This window comes from Montipora foliosa, chromosome 6, assembly GCF_036669935.1.
Source record: "Montipora foliosa isolate CH-2021 chromosome 6, ASM3666993v2, whole genome shotgun sequence".
Taxonomy (NCBI): Eukaryota; Metazoa; Cnidaria; class Anthozoa; order Scleractinia; family Acroporidae; genus Montipora; species Montipora foliosa.
The window spans coordinates 48,327,902-48,345,162 of record NC_090874.1 but is presented as its reverse complement, the minus strand read 5'-3'; the positions used below and the strand labels follow the sequence as shown (position 1 = coordinate 48,345,162).

General features: G+C 39.6%; 1 protein-coding gene across 1 annotated transcript; it reads left to right on the top strand.

Annotated features, from left to right (window-relative positions):
- Positions 1 to 2,063: 2,063 nt before the first annotated feature.
- LOC138007563 (small ribosomal subunit protein mS35-like) lies at positions 2,064 to 17,072 on the top strand. The gene is made up of 8 exons (XM_068854537.1): positions 2,064 to 2,273; positions 2,928 to 2,989; positions 3,729 to 3,908; positions 9,023 to 9,083; positions 10,030 to 10,154; positions 11,501 to 11,610; positions 14,057 to 14,126; positions 15,155 to 17,072. The coding sequence occupies exons 1-8, from the start codon at positions 2,099 to 2,101 to the stop codon at positions 15,347 to 15,349; spliced, it is 978 nt and encodes a 325-aa protein (XP_068710638.1). The 5' UTR covers positions 2,064 to 2,098; the 3' UTR covers positions 15,350 to 17,072.
- The last annotated feature ends 189 nt before the right edge of the window (positions 17,073 to 17,261 follow it).

Below are 17,261 nucleotides of genomic sequence, written 5' to 3'. Positions count from 1 at the left end.
ATTGAGCTGACTTTCATAAACGAGCGAATATATCAACAATTTTCCACTGAAAATTCAGAAAATACATAATTTGCATAATCCTTAAACCAAAATCGAATTTTCTACATGGGGGAATTCTCCAAATCACCCCAAATCCCGGTTACTACCCAAAGAGATATAGTATTTGGACATTATCTGAAAATTAGTCTGGGTTTTTTGCGAACGCTCCAAAAACTAGATTGATTATTTTGAAGTTTTTTTGGCCCCGCCAACTGCTGATGGACTCTGGGGCTGCAACCTCGTCCCCAGGGGGCTTTTCCCACCCAAAGCGAGGGAAAAGCGCCCTGGGAATGAGGTTGCTGGGGCTGGACAATCTGCGAGTCATGTGAGCCATGCAAATTTCGCATTTAAGTCTAAGGGCCCATTTCAAATAGCGCTGATAAACTGTTTTTAAGTCTAAGCAACCATTTTAAGACGGTTAGTTTTCAGTAACTGTGTGATTCGCATGTTGACTCGCCATCTTGTCTCGTATGACTCGCAGCCATGGCTCGCATGCCTCGCTGGCTCGCACGTTGTCCAAACTGATGGACTCTCGGTTGCAAGTCACGCTAGTTTTACCCATCGATTTAAGCTTATTTGAAGGCAAAAACTGACAAGATTCTTTAAATATGAACCTTTTTTGATGAAATTCAACTTATGTTCAAAAGGAGAGGCCGTTCAATGGGTAATTTCTGTTCTTGAGATCTTGTAGATTGGAGAATGGCGACTGCGAGCAGACTTGAGTCTAGGTCTGTTTTCCCATGACTGCGAAATAACTGAATGACATCATGAAATAATTCTCGCTCCGGTCTTAGTAAATAAATTTAACTCGATAAAGTTGGCCAGGTCGGAAAACAATCTATCGCAATTTGGAACCTTTGTAGCAAGCAGTGTATTTGCTGAACAGCAACGGGGAGTAAACAAACCAAAGTAAGGTACCTCTTATTGCGTGACCAGGCAAATAACTATTGTCTCCCGCTAAAAATAAGTGCATGGGAAACCAAAACACTTGAGGTGTAGCAAGTTCATTTTCTTGTATGACCAGCTGTCCAGCGCGAACACTCGAACCGTGAACGGTTGAGACTTTTTTCGCACTTTTTCCCAACACTGACCAATCAGAAACGTCCCCGAAAAAAAAACTTCGACATTCTTTTGCGACGTCCAATCACAAAGGTGGCTTAAATTCTAAGCAAGTCATGAACTACGGACCAGCCAATTCCGAGGTTAAGAACGATTACTTGGTCAGAATTTCGTTTTCGTAATTGATCGAATTGGAACTGTACGAGTCCGCAAATGATCCCAGGGCCGCAAATGATTCCAGAACCGCAAATGAGCCCCAAACTGTACCATAAATGATACCAGGACCGCAAATGATCCCCATATTGGAACGCAAATGATCCCGGAACGCAAATGAACCCGAAAAAAAGTAAGGAATGGCAAGGAGGGTGGAATGGTCTGGACAGATAATTAATGTGAAGATGGCATCGCCATCAGATCAACACTGGCTTTTTACGAGCGGTTTTTTCCGCGATTCATAATTGCCCTCGAAGCTTCGCTTCACGGCCAAATATTCATTTGTCGGATAATCTCTCAGCCGCGGACATTATCAGTCGACATACCAGCAGCCCGAAGGGGTTTATTTACTAAATATACTACAGCTACCATACATACTACAGCTACTACACGTATTGCAGGTACTACAGGTACCACACGGCCACGGCTTCGACCGTTGATGAGCCGTACTGGAGTTGGAGTGGCAGACCGTAGCTTGTCAACCACAAATTTCTTTATTCCCCTGGGTCTAGGTCTCCCGACACGACTGTTTTCTCCTCTTTTTCTGTTTTCTCACTGGCTTCAGTAAGTCCAGGCACAAAATATTCGAAGCACAATATCCTACGGGAACAAAGTTTATTTATATTTGCATGAGCTTGAGTCAATGCAGTCATGCCGGGAGACCCAGGGAAATAAAGAAATTTGCGTTTGACAAACTCAGTCTCGCACTGAACTTGGTATGCCTGTGGTTTGAGGAGCTTTGAGGTGATTAACAAGGGTCGAGCCTCTCTCTCGCCCCATATCCAAAATGGCGGACGGTTGTTCTAGGCGCCAGTTAAGCTCCTTACTTTACTCAAGTAGCGCATCGAGTAACCATACAAAAGCAGTGCTAGCTCACGTACGTTTTTTTACCAAGATCTTGTATCGATCATATTCCAGTGTTGGAAAAACGGCTTCCTTTTTGATGAGAAAGACAAGGCGAGGTACACTAAACAGTAGGAAACTTACTGATGAAATGGTATATGAAATGAATCATGCATGAACTACGGATATGAAATCAAGTGAAGCTATGATCTTCGCAGTTATGAGCGCAATTTTTGCAATTGCGTAGAGAAGCCTGAAAAATTCAGGACTTCAACGGAACCCCTGAAAAATTCAGGACTTCAACGGGGTCCTGAATTTTTCAGGCTTCGATTCTCTACGCAATTTCAAAAATTGCGCTCATAACTGCGAAGATCATAGCTTCACTTGAGGAAACTTACTCTTCCATACCCCGGGGTCGGATCAAGCATAGACATAGATAAACTTATATCTAGTGTTTTTAAGCATGAAGAAGACTATAGATTTATTCCTGAATCTAGCACAGAAATCTGCAATAGTTGAACTCCCCAGTCCTTTATTTCGGAAAAGGGGTTTATAGGAGATAGGATTTTAATGTTATAAATTCACGTAAATTTATTTCTTTCCACAGATTTTGTTTTGGTAATGTTGAGATTTATTTGAGAAAACAAAAAAATTAGGTCACTGGTTCTTAGTGACCCATTCCTTTTTTTAAACTGCCAGCGTCAAGATGGCCTCTTTGTACAAAGCCATCACATATTGTCACTTGAGTTAATTTAATTATGAACTGATTGCAGCGAGGCAAAGAAGACAAGAAAATGAAGATAAAAATAAAGGCGTCCAGCACTGGATGGCAAGGGTGGGTTTTTGTTCCTAGAGTAATATTTTTGCCAATGCAATACGTACCTGAATCAAAATGTGATGCTGCATCAGTGAATGAATGAAGCGTGGGAATTTTTTTTTGGGCAGAAATCATGTGTCTCTATGTTGATTAATTTACTTAAAATTATCAACTCCTTTGATCAGTGGAATAAGTACCAAGAGCGGATGAAAGGCATTGGCTGCTTCACTCAGAGAAGTCTGCTACTTTTTCCCCTAAATTGAAGTGACGCAAACCCTCGCTTTTGTTACTTTTAAATGTGTTATTTCTGGAATGGATCACAAGCAGGGATACTCCACCATTGAAAGACACTATGCATGATTGTGTTTAGTCACTTAATTTTCATTTGGTTATTAATTTTCAGTAGATCTCAGGCAAGTTTTAAAAAAAGGAAACATAGCTTTTATTCTGCCAAGCACTCTCTTGGCGGAATATGAAAAAACCAACGAAGGCAATAAAATGAAGAGAAGCCAAATAGAGTGTTCTTCATCTTTTTTTATCTTGTAGTTCTCAATTTTTGTGTATGAGAAGTGACTGTGTTAGGGATCCCACTGAATCTTGCAAGACAGTTACGAATGCTCAAAAATTTTGGCAAGGATTTGCAAGGGTATACCATACTTGAGGAGATTGTGATGACAATCTTCCAAAGAATCCTGTCTTTGTTTTGTGAAGAATGCTGAAACTTTCTTTTTCTTTACTTAACTTTCTTGTTTTATAGAAAGGCTCAAGAGGAATGAACATGGAAATTGGGATTTCAGATTGGTCATCCGTTTACTCTGGAGCCAAACCATATCATCCAGCAGTAGTGCCTGTTTTCTTTAGAATGGGAAGACAAAAGCACAATAAGCCTGGATTTTCTATACCAATGAGAGCACTAGGAAACTTAGAGCTCATGAAGGTATTCTACAGTATTACATTTGCAGATTTATTTAATATAATAATGTTTTTTAGGGATTAAGGGTGCAAACTACAGTAAGCTAAAATGAAGAAAAGTATAGAACTGCCAGTCCCAAAATTCCATTGTAAGCAAAATGGGTCTTTCTTGTGTCATTTATTTTGCAGAAGTTTCTTTTTTGAATTTTTTTTTGTTAAAACCAACATTTAATTTGAATTTACGCCCAAGTCGCCAGTGGAGGGTAGGTGCCCAAGAAGCCCGGGGGCTGCAACCGCAGTCACATCCTTAAGGCGCTAGAACACCCGACTGGCCTGCCCAACCCGCAACCAAGCCACGAGCCTCCCGCGCCAGGCCCCCCTCAGGCACCCGTCACACTTGAGCCAGATAGCTCAGTGGAAAGACAAAAAAATATATATATATATATATATATATTTTTTAGAGACGCGAATGCTGGAATATGAAAGGTACCTTGTTAATCAAGGCTACCCGAAAACACTCGTTAAGAGGCAATTCCTTAAAGCCTCGGCCATTCCTAGAGATCATCTGCTTTTGCCCCGAACCAGGGAGAACAGAAAACTGTTTCCGTTAGTGATGACCTTCAATCCTCACCTACCTAACATAGGGTACGTCATTAGGAAGCATTTGCACCTGTTACAATCTAATCCCAAATTACGAGAATTTTTTCCATCTAATTCAATTATTACCTCGTTTCGTAGAACAAAAAACTTGAAAGAAATTTTGGCGCCATCGAAATACAGAACGAGAGTAGAACAAGAAACCATTGAAACAGGTGGTTGCATTAAATGCAAACGTAGCAGATGTGATCTTTGCAAAAACTTTTTGATAGAATCAAATTTTTTTCAGAGTTTCCAAACCAATAGAAAATACTTTATTAAACCAAGACTGTCATGTGATTCTAAAAATGTAATTTATCTTGCATCCTGCAAAAAATGTCGCTTGCAATATGTTGGTTCAACGGCAACACAATTCAAAGTTAGATTCCGCAATCATAAATCATCAATGGTAACAAACAAGAAAACCTGTGAGGTCGCGGTACATTATAACAATAGTCCGCACGCCCTTAACGACTTTTCTTTCCAGTGTATCGATCAGGTGTCTGCTACCAACTGCACTGAGATTTTAGATAAACTTTTGATTACGAAGGAAGCGTACTGGAGTGCGCAACTTTTCTCATTAGCACCTTTTGGCCTTAACAAAAGGCAAGAATTCCACTCCAGGAACAGAATCACCTACAACCAACCGACCACTTGAGTCGTAATAATCTGCAAGCTTAACGAACCATATAACTTTACAACTCAATGTAGCACATGAATTCTTTACTTTAATGATAGTTTTAGTTCTCGCTGTTATTACATTGTACCTTTCGGAATAGAATTACTTCTTTTGTTTTGTTTTGTTTGTAATGATTTTTTACTTGTATTGTTGTTAAGTTTTGTAACATACCGAAAATTCCTCGTAAACCATATATAAGCTCTTAAACCTAATTATTATCCACATGCTGTAAACTGATGAAGGTCTAAGACCGAAACGTTTTTTAATATATTTTACTTTTTAGCTTCCAAAAGTTGTCCGTCCTCTGACTCTTTTAACTTTATATAAATTCATATGTCGAGGCTTGGACTGGGAATCTCTAAAGGATCCTTTTGGAACGCCACTATCTCCGTTGGCTCAGACAGCCCAAAGAACTCTGTATATATACAGTATATATATAACTAACTGCAGACAGTACTGTTTCGGCCTTCTGGGCCTCGTCAGTGCAGTGCTGATGTCTTGGATGGAGGTTAAGCTTATAAAGCCACCCCAAATGTCCCACACATGTGGTACATCTAAGCCATGCCAGAGTGCTCAAACTAGCGAGCTAGTGAGCATGCGCAATTGCTAGCGGCAATGACTCATCCCAGTAGAGTGCTCAATTTGGACATGAAAGCAAAAGCTTTGTAATGCCAAAGGGCTATATCTAACTGCAGACAGTACTGTTTCGGCCTTCTGGGCCTCGTCAGTGCAGTGCTGATGTCTGGGATGGAGGTTAAGCTTATAAAGCCACCCCAAATGTCCCACACGTGGTACATCTAAGCCATGCCAGAGTGCTCAAACTAGCGAGCTAGTGAGCATGCGCAATTGCTACAACAAGTTGCAAAAATAGTGGAGACACTTCACCTTCTTGGGGCGTTATTAATTTCTCTATTATCTCTCACACTGCAGCCCCCCTCCCCCCCTTATCAGTGTTGCTAGCAAGACAAAAAAATGTTGGGAACTTAAGCAGTCAACATTGAAACGGGGAGAGGGGAGAGGAAGTGGGAAAGGTTTAAATTCTAGATATGGCGGGCATTGGAAGCTAGAAAAGGTGTTTTTTAATGAAAGTGTCTCAACAATTTTGCAACTTGTTGTCTGAGTTGGTTGTCACTGTATTGGCGTGCGGTCACTTTGTTTATTGGAACAGGAAGGCGTCTATCGTTTGCGTTTAATATGGTGTTTCCGAAAAAAAGGGTTTAATTCTCTGATCTGCTATGAATGGAAAATGGCCAGCGATAAACTAGATTTTGGCGGGGTTTCGGTATGACGTAATTTGAAGGCATTTCAGTGCTTTCTGTGAGTCAAGTCGAAAATACACATAATTTGGTACACGGAAAGGTGTGATTTCCATCCTTTCGCTTTTAAAAGTACGCTAGAAATATCCTGGAACCGATTTTGAAATAATTTGCCTTAAACACCTATATTTCGGTCGACACATGACATCTAAAGCACGCGCAACATGTACGAAATTATCTGTTGTTTACAAATGAGAAACAGACATAACCTCTCCTTTAACTGCGATCGCATGCCATTTAAAGGGAACATCCACTTTCCGAAAAATCAATTCTTAGCAAACATTGTTATACAAAGATACATTTTCATAGAGGTCCATTTGTAACATTACTTATTGCTTTCGGGCTAGTCTGCTTCCAGAGAAGGGATTGGTAACGCTTACTAGCAAGTCTTCTAAGTGACGTGTCGGGTACAGGCTAATTCCATGTTCTTTGGAATGACTGACTGAGCACAATGATCGAAAGAAAGCACCCGATTGTGCTAAATCCTTTGCAAGATTTGTTTTACAATGAGATACAAAAGTGAACAAATTTCTACCGGCTACACATTATGACATTTATATGAAACGGTCTACACGGTCTACCACAACTTTTCACTGAGAAAATAATATGATATGTCATATTTCTTGCTGTTGCGATGGTAGACCGTGCTTGGATGGTAGACCGTTGGTAAATGGCATAGACAATATGCACAGGTTTTCTAACTGTGTGAGCTTTATTACGAATCACCTGGTAATGTATTGGATTGATTAGAAATAGGATAGGATTTTCAACTGTAACGCCACCATCCCAGTTGACGTCACCAAGAAACACAATAAATGGTATTGTGTTACATAATACGAGCCATGTGTAACTTTCGGAGCATCAGATCTGCAGTGCAAAATACTTTGCTTGCTTTAGTATTTGGTACGGAGTCTTCTGTTAGCGTCGATACGTCGAAACACTCGAAAATCGATGCTACCGTATGTCAATAATTAATATCCTTTCGTGTTTGGTACAATGTGCTTTGCACTTTGCGTGCAAACTTCTGAAATGTTTCAGAGCTTATACGATATTTAATGATTGTTTCTTTAGTTCCTGCTTTTCTACGTTGAAACGTTTTCCTATAGGATTCAAATCCGGACTGGCAAAATTATTGCAATCAATCAGACAACAAGTTGCAAAAATAGTGGAGACACTTCACCTTCTTGGGGCGTTATTAATTTCTCTATTATCTCTCACACTGCAGCCCCCCTCCCCCCCTTATCAGTGTTGCTAGCAAGACAAAAAAATGTTGGGAACTTAAGCAGTCAACATTGAAACGGGGAGAGGGGAGAGGAAGTGGGAAAGGTTTAAATTCTAGATACGGCGGGCATTGGAAGCTAGAAAAGGTGTTTTTTAATGAAAGTGTCTCAACAATTTTGCAACTTGTTGTAGCGGCAATGACTCATCCCAGTAGAGTGCTCAATTTGGACATGAAAGCAAAAGCTTTGTAATGCCAAAGGGCTATATCTAACTGCAGACAGTACTGTTTCGGCGCTCTGGGCCGATATATACAGTATATATATACAGTATATACAGTATATATATATATATATATACAGTATATACAGTATATATATACATAGGGCTCTCACAACCTTAAGACTGCTGCAAACGCTACAGAACGCATCAAACACTAACAAACGCCTGCAAACACGCTACTGACCAGACTAGCTCCCGGTCATTAACTATGTAACGATATCAAATGCTACAGAACGCACCAAAACGCTCAACAAACACTAACAGACGGCCAAGACACTAACAACCGCCTGCAAAACACTACTGACCAGACTAGCTCCTAGTGGTTACTATGTTAAATTTCATTTAACTATATTTAACTATTGGAGGATAATGTGAAGTACTAGTTTTCTACCCATGTAAACCATGTGAGCATTAGCCCTACTAATGGAAATTATTGGGTGCACACAAGGATAGAGAAAAACTCTGACCAGTGTGGGAATTGAACCCACAATCTTTGGGTTAGATCACCGCTGCGACGGGAGCAGGTGGTGGGAATTTAAGATGTCATTTTCACGGCAATGGATATGTACAAGTACAAGGAACTGGGTTACGTTTTTGCGAAGGTTGGCTATGTAACACTTATATTTCAACAGAATTAACTATTGGAGGGATTAGGGTTAGTGTTAGGGAATCCCTACTAATGGAATTTGGCCCACACTAGGACAGAGGAAAACTCCGATTTGTTCCGATTTCAGTTTATTTGTAGTCTCCCCAATTAGTAGAGCACTCATGCTCGTCTAAATAACCTTCAGACTTGGATAAAGTGATTATTATTATTATTATTATTATTATTAGTATTATTATTATTATTATTGTTATTATTGTTATTATTATTATTGTATTTTCTTGCATATCCATGCTTTCATCTGCACTGCTAAACTTCAGCGTTTGTATCTTTTTGGGGAAATGATTGTGGGGTAATGGTGTGTATGAGATTGTCTCTCTCAAAAATCACTGTCTTCTTTCTAGATACCAAACTTCTTACATATTAGTCCTCCTGCTGTTGAGAAACACTGTGCAGCATTGCAATGTGAGTAAATAAATAAATAAATAAACACATGAAATTAATGAATAAGGGACGTTTTCGGGCCAATAAAACATGATTCACATAATTTTATTGGTATTTTAAGAGTTCTATTTTGTGGAAGGTTATCACATTTCCAAAGTGCTTTTTTCTATAGAAAAAGGGACAGTAGTTTTAATTTACCATGTGTGACAACAAGGCACAACATTGTATGAATGCAATTTATAAAACAATTAGGATAGTATGCTCACTTTCATTTGGTAAGTAACTGTGTTTAGATGAGAGTATGTAAAGACGGCTTAAACATCGCACAAATTTTGATTGGTTATGCAATTTATAAAACAATTTGGATAGTAAGCTCACTCTCATTGGTAAGTAACCGTGTTTAGATGGGAGTATGTAAACACGGCTTAGACATCACACAAATTTTGATTGGTTACGTGTTGTGAGATGTGCGTTTTGATTGGCTGGTAGGAAATATGAACGTGTATCAAGAAAATCTGTTTCAATCAAGAAGTAAAAAACCCCAGCATTTTCCTTTATTTGTCGAATTAGTTTTTAAATAAATTTTAAGGAGCAAGGATGGCACAGTCGGTTAATGCATGGCCTTCGTGCAAGAGGTCCTGAGTTTGATCCCCGGATCTCGCATCCTTGTTTCGACTTCTTTCCTTTCAGTGCAGCATAATTAGCTTTAAATACCTGTAAAACAGAGCACTGATAGAGATTACTGTTACGAGTTATCAACGTTAAATATGGTTTACTACTTTATAGAAGCAATAGAGGAGTTTTGTAGATGTGTTTACATAACCTCATTTTAACACGATGGGTACTAGTTTGGAGAATTCTCGACAGTTATGCATAACTGTCTCATTCTCCCCCTCATGTTTAGATGAGGCTATGTAAACACGGAAAAAGTCCTCTATTTCTTAAATATTTACTGCCTTTGTTTTAGATCTTTGTAGTCAGTGGCCACCCTCACTTGACCTTTCCTCAGTTCCACTTCGAATCACAACCAGAAATTACTTATTTTCTGGTCCTTCTCTATACCATCCAGGATCAAGGAAAGTTAAACTTCAGGTAAAGCAGGGTTCGTACTACTCCTTGAAGTCCTGCAATTTAATTTTTGACTTCAAGGGTGCTTGAAGAGCCCTTGAAAAAACGAATTTTGTGGAAAACTGCTTGCAAACTCCTTGAATTTTTGCTTGGGTGAAAATTCATGAGATTACACCATGCTAAGTTAAGAGACATTTCAAAAGTTGAGGCCAAAATTGACTATTAGGGAAACATTAAAAGCAAAAATTAAAATGCCTGTGCATGCACTTAAGGAATATCAAGGTATGCTTTTTCAGCAAAGAAAACACTGAAACACTATGTATGGCATAGAAATCTTCTTATAGGGACTCCTTGAAGACTCAATTTCTGGTTCTTGAAAACTCCTTGAATACAGAAAAAATCCAGCACGAACCCTGTAAAGGCAAAACTAAAATAGGAATTTTAGGTTGGAAGAACCTTCATGGTATATTATTTTTTTATAGACAGTCTTACAAGTGCTCTGATATTCAAACTATATCACAGGAAATTAAAGAACATTAAATCAAATGTTGGCCTTTGATAAGATTGGAAAACCAGAATACTCCCAAGAAAAATCTCTTGGAGCAGAGTCATGAACCAATAAACTCAACCAACATCTGACATTGGGTCCAGGAATTGAACATTGGTAATGTACGTGTAAGGCAAGGGCCCTCATCACGGAATTTTACCGCAAATTTTGCAGCTTGTGTGGCTGTTTTTAGAAAGTACCGGTAACAATAATTTGATGAACATACATGTAACAATATAATATTACATTGTGAGAGCACTCGCCTCCCACCAAGGTGTCCCAGGTTTGATTTTCAAACTTAGAGTCAGATATGGGTCGAGTTTGTTGGTCCTCGTCTCTGCTCTGAGAGGTATTTGTCCGGGTATTCCGATAATTTTCCCCTCTCCTCAAAACCAATCTACAATTTTATATGAGTTGATTTGATTTCTGTACAGTGCCCCCAATTAATTCCCCAGCAATAAATACAGTTGGCACTTGAATAAAGTTCATCATCATTATTATTAATGCGAGGAGTTTTAATCCAGTTTGCTGTATAATTTACAAAGTGTGGTAGAGTTGATTTCAAAACCACCAAGACGTATCCAGTCAGTTGTCAGAGCGGGACATGAACCTACGGTAATTTTGGTGGGTGCATGCATTATAGATGGGCTATGCTGCTTCCTTCCTGGAAATTAACAGACATCCTGTGAAATTACACCCTATCACAATCAGATTTAACCATTGAAGACCTCACCACTGACAATAGTATTGTAGATCATAGTTTGGTTGTGAGATTACTTCATGGATTGCCAACCTCTATTAACCTTTGTCTCAAAAAAATAAGGTTTTTCTGAAGGATCTCATTTTGGACGACCATGCTAGGAAGAAGATGATTTCTCTTGTTGGTCCTCGTTACAATGCAGAAACTGATGAGCTCACAATTGTAGCAGACAGGTATTGATTTATGATTTGACAATGTTTGTGCCTTTTGAATGTGTGTGATGGGCTTTTCATGTATTATTTTAAAGTGGCTCAAGCCAGGTTCAAAGCTTTCAAGTAAAGTTCATTTTAGAAGGTTTGGTACTACAAGGCTGTGTCATGTATTAGCAATGTTATGGTACCATAAGAAACACCAATAGACCTAATCGGCTAACTCAATGTTGTACCCAATTCAAATCCTTTGGGAATAAAACGTTTTGTTCCAGGTATTTCCATATCATTTACATATGAATGCTACATTATCATGCAAATACAACACACAAAGAATCTTTATCCCTGGAGATTTGAATTGGGTACAACATTGAGTTAACCAATTAGGTATATTATTGCTGAACAAGTTGCAGTCATTATTGTGATGTAGGAGGTCACCATGGCAACAGGAAAGCCCTGTATTAACACCCTACATTTTGTCTTCAGTTGCACATATCTCAAAAACAAACCCAGTGACACCTGTTTTTCATTGCTGAAAAGTGATCAGAAGGCCAAGATGAAACTTTCTGCAAAGTTTAATTATAAAAATTTTGTACAGCAGATTTAGAGCCACCTTAACTCTGTGGTTTTTAAAGGGTTTAACCTTAGCATTTTCAAAATGGAGTCTTCGATCTCCATTGCCAGCTACGTGTGAATTTTCCTATGTGACAATTTTTTGTGAAAGTCACAGATATTCAAAACACACGGGAAAATGCTCAACTGCGGCCAATAAAATTACTGTTAACTTCACACTACTATCAGACCTTGACAGGAGAAAAATATTGATGGAGTCATGTGCTGCTGATGCGATACATTTTCTATTTTTGGCTGGGTTGTCCACTGGTTTTTCTTTGGGCAACTGACCTTTTCATTTTACCAAAAACGAGTTGCCCTGTAAATTTTCTGGTCGTCTGGGACGACCGAACAACCGCTAATTTCAAGCACTGAATGTAAAATCTCAATTTTTTTATAGTAAAACTGCAGCTAGATGACCAGCTTAAAGTGATACTATGATAAAAAAGTTGCTTCCCTTTTTTCTTCAGATTTTGAAAGTGTTTGCTTAACACCTGCCTGGCAAAATTTTGAGCTTTGATTTTTATCCAAAGGCTGTTTACTTTGAGTGTAAGTTTTGGATTTCACGGTCTGCGATTACTCACGTTCAAAACTGGCCGATTGGACCTCAGACGGTTGGATCTAGAAAAAAGTGACGTCATTTACTCAATAACCTAGGAGGCTCGAAAGGGTTTCAACACTTGGGAAAACTCTCTGTTTAGATTGAATAACGCTACAACACTGTATCACGTAACAGCAATGTTATGGTACCATATGAAACACTGATTATTTCCAAACAACCTTGGCAATGGGAAAGCCCAGCAAAAACACCCTATATTTTGGATTTAGTTCCTCATATCTCAAAAACGAACTCACTGACCCCCCCCCCCCCCCCCCCTTTTTTTAATTGCTGAAAAGTGATTAGAAGGCCACGATGAAACTTTCAGCAAAGTTTAAAAAAAATACGGTCTAGAGGATTCAGAGCTACCTCAAAAAAATCACAAAATTAAGGTGGCTCTCTTCCAAGTGTGCTATCCATCTAAAATTGCATGGTAGAAAAAAAGCCTTCTTTTATTAGTACAGAAGGTGGTTTATTTTAACCTCGTTAATTTCAGAGAAATAATTTTTGCAATATTGACTTGGGGATACTTTGGGAAAAATTTCAAGTGCCCTAACTGGAGTTGAGCCTATGACCTGTGATTATTGTATGGATGTATAGGTATGATGATGATGATTGTTTGTGATTATTAGTATGGATGCCCTTCCACTGAGCTACCCGTATAAAATATTTCATTCTGAGCAGTAAAGCAGGACAATAGTAATTAATGTTATCTGAACATAGTTTAATGGCCTTGTTCCCATGACTGTCCAATTGCTCATTGTTAAGGCCGGTTTACACGGTACGATTTGCCGGCCGGTTTTGTCGGGCCGATCAATCGTACCGTGTAAATTGCGTAAAACGTGTAATTTTTCCTCCAAAGATCTTCCCGTTGTCCTTTTAGTATCCGCCATTTTGAACGCTTTGATTTTGTAAGTATTTATGCGCATTACCCACTCGCACACCATTTGATTGACATGGCGGTTTCTCTCGGAGTGTCGGCCCGACTTCAAAAAATCTGTTGCAGTGCAACAGATTTTTTTAATCGGACCGATTTTCATTCCCATGAATCGGTCGTTCATCGGCCGTCAAAGTACACGCAAGATTTGCGCTCCGACGCCGTCGGGCTGATAAATCGGGCCGACAAATCGTACCGTGTAAACCGGCCTTTAGGGCATCCCAACTACCAACTAGAGCACTCGGGACTTTTTCCCGATTTTGTTCCATCGTTTTAACTGGTAGATAAATTTCATAATTTTTTTTTTTCTTTTTGTCGATTAGATGCCCAACAAGGAAGCAAAACAAAGATTATGCCATGTATTTACTGACAGTGCTGTATCACGAGTCATGGGTGAGCACTGTTTAGTCATAATAATAACGATGATGATGATGATGATGCATCGGGTTGTCATGCGGGAGGTCGCGGGTTCGAACCCCGGCCGGATCAACACTCAGGATCTTAAAATAACTGAGGAGAAAGTGCTGCCTTTGTAATTTCATCTGCAAATGGTTTGACTTTCAAGTCTTCTCGGATAAGGACTATAAACAGTAGGCCCCGTCTCACAAATGTCTTCTGTGTTCATAAGTTCCCTGTGGGACGTTAAAGAACCCAAACACTATTCGAGAAGAGTAGGGTATAAAGTCCCCGGTGTTGTGGCTGTCCTGTTCTCTCCAGCAGAAGTGGCTGGCTTGGCGGTGATGTCTCTAAAAAGGCTTGTGGTGTATGAGGCCACCTAAGCAGAAACAGCCACAAGTCAAAAAGGGACTTTGCCGAGTGCTGGTAGATGTAGATGAAGATGTAGATGCCGGATATGTCGACAAATGCTCCTAATTAACAATTAGACCCTTCGCCCTCGAGCTCAAAGGCCACTGGTCATTACCCCTGTATTCGGCTTCGCCTCATAGGCTATTGACCCGTAGCATCACTTGTGCCTTAGAATACAAACAATGTCACAATGTGTCCCCCAAATGCTGCTCTTCAATTAAGAATAAACAGCTGTATTTACCCAAAGCTAAAAATAACGCCTACCATATTGATTGAAATAGGTAGCAAAGCGTTAGACAAAAATTTGTCGTGTATTTGATCCGTAAAGTCGAGGTTTCATTAGTGAGAGGTACTTCGGACAAACAACCCAGCGAGTGGAGATACCAGATAGGTCATGTTTGCCTTTTAGACCATAAGAAGTCCCAAGCATAGCGTTTCCTGAGCATTGTTTCAGTAGAATGACAGAAACGCGAAAGGGCGTGCCTTACTGAAAACTACGTCTCTTGTTAGGCAGTTTCTCCGCGGTGTTGTTTCCATCGGCCATCTGAGAAAGCTCCTAAAGTCAATTCTTTTTTTCTAAATTAGTTTTTTGTACTGCTCGTCATGTCTTGCAGAAAATTGAACCGTGGGAGAGTGAGACGGGCAACCCGTCAGAAGAACTTGATGACGAGGGGGAGGAGGGTGAAGAAGACGAAAAACCAAGGAAGAAACGAAAAAACGTCAAACGAATTCGACTGATTGACGGGGCACTCTATAGGATGAACCAATATGGCAAATGTTTTAGAATGCAAATCAAAGTAAAACATTGATGAACTACAGTATATGTCGGCCAGTTTAGTTGTCGGGTGGTTTGAGATTGATGTCCGTCGGTCTTTGAACTTTTACATGTAGCTGCCGTTACAGAAGAAAGGAAAGGAAAGAAATGAACTTTATTTAAGTGTCTAGTCGTTCTAGCGCTGGAGCGCTAATTCGGGACACTGTAAACTGAGAGGGGAAAACCGGAGTACCCGTAGAAAAGGTAGAGCAGCGGTGATCTAACCCTAAGGTCGTGGGTTCAATTCCCACCCTGGTTGGAGTTTTTCTCTGTCCTTTTGTGGGCCCATTTCCATTAGTAGGGCTAACGCTCACATGGTTCATTTGGGTAGAAAACTAGCACTTCACATTGCACTCCTATAGTTTACCTGGAGAAATACCTCTCGGTGCAAAGTAGAGAACCAACAAACTCAACCCACATACGACGCCGCGTCTGGGCATCGAACCCGGGCCACATTGGTGGGAAGGTGAGTGCTCTTACCACTGCGCTATCCTTGCACCCCAAAAAAATTCCATCCCTCTGGGAAAATAGTACGGATAAAATGGAGATTTTTTACAGTTCACGTTGCAACCAGGTTAACTTGAACATTCAGCTGCAGACTATTATTAGGTGCACCCCTTTCATTTTTTAGCAAATTGGTAGGACAAAAAAGGAATCCTGTCATTTGATTTTAGCAAGGCGTTTGATTCTGTGACACAAAACATCGTTTCTAATAAGCTGAAAGCCTTGTGAATCAATCCCTACATACATAACTGGATTATTAGTTTTCTCCTGGGAGACTACAACGTGTCAAAGTTGATGGTATGGAAACCGACTATTTACCAATAAACAAAGGAGTTCCGCAAGGAACTATTCTGGACTCCATCATGGTAAATGACATGCAGGCTCTGCACCCTTCTCAAAACGTCTTGGTTAAAAATGCAGATGATTTGACCCGGGTACGACGATAACGCTGATGGTGAAGTTCAAAATATCGCTGAGTGGGCAGACAACAATCAGATCGTTCTCAATTTAGACAAAACATGGGAGGTGGTACTTAATGGCAAGTCATCTAAAACACTTCCCGATCCTATTCAAAGGATAAAACGTCGAGACTGGCTAAAGCTTCTTGGAGTAACTTTTCAAGATAAGCCGTGTAACTGGGATAAATACTTTCAATTTATGATTAGTAAAGCTTGTGGGCGACTTTACATATTAAGAGTCTGCAAATTGTATGGATATTCTAAGGAGGATCTGAATCTCCTGTTCAATAGCCTAATAATGTCAGTGTTCTACTTTGGTATTGAAGTGTGGCGTGTGCATATGATACCAAGTACCTTCGCCCAATGGACAATTTCTTTCTTCGAGCGTACAAGTTTGGATACACAAGTAAGCAGTACAAGATAAATGAAATCATTGAGGAACGCGACAGAAAGATGTGGGACAATATAACTGGGAATTCTTCGCATACACTGAACGTGTTATTACCCATGACGCGGAGTGGATCCTTAAGGTCATGTGGTCATAACTGTGTACTACCCAAAGTTTCCACCGAAAGGTTCAAGCGCACAATTGTGAATAGATGCCTATTTAAATTTGTGTAAATGTACTTTTTTTGGAAATCAGCAATTTATACGAGAGATAATTTTAGCTTCTTAAGTATTTTGTTACTTTTTTATAAATGTGAGCCTTCACGTTTGTTGAGAGAGTTTTTTCAATAAAGACTATTATTATTATTATTATTATTATTATTATTATTATTGTTATTATTAAAACCAACTTATTATTATTATTAGAACCAACCTAGCAACCTAGAAGCCCCCGCGTAAAAAGGGAAAGTATGTAAAATTAGTATATAAATTGGTGGATATTGTGTAGGGGAAAGCAAATCTCGATTTGCTCAACCGAGCGCGCAAGGTGGTATCGGT

Excerpts from the sequence above, each read along its gene's own strand:
- LOC138007563 (XM_068854537.1), top strand. The coding sequence starts at position 2,099 with ATGGCGGACGGTTGTTCTAGGCGCCAGTTAAGCTCCTTACTTTACTCA. Across the intron at positions 2,990-3,728 it reads TCCAGCACTGGATGGCAAGG|AAAGGCTCAAGAGGAATGAA; the intron begins GTGGGTTTTTGT and ends CTTGTTTTATAG. Across the intron at positions 11,611-14,056 it reads CTCACAATTGTAGCAGACAG|ATGCCCAACAAGGAAGCAAA; the intron begins GTATTGATTTAT and ends TTTGTCGATTAG.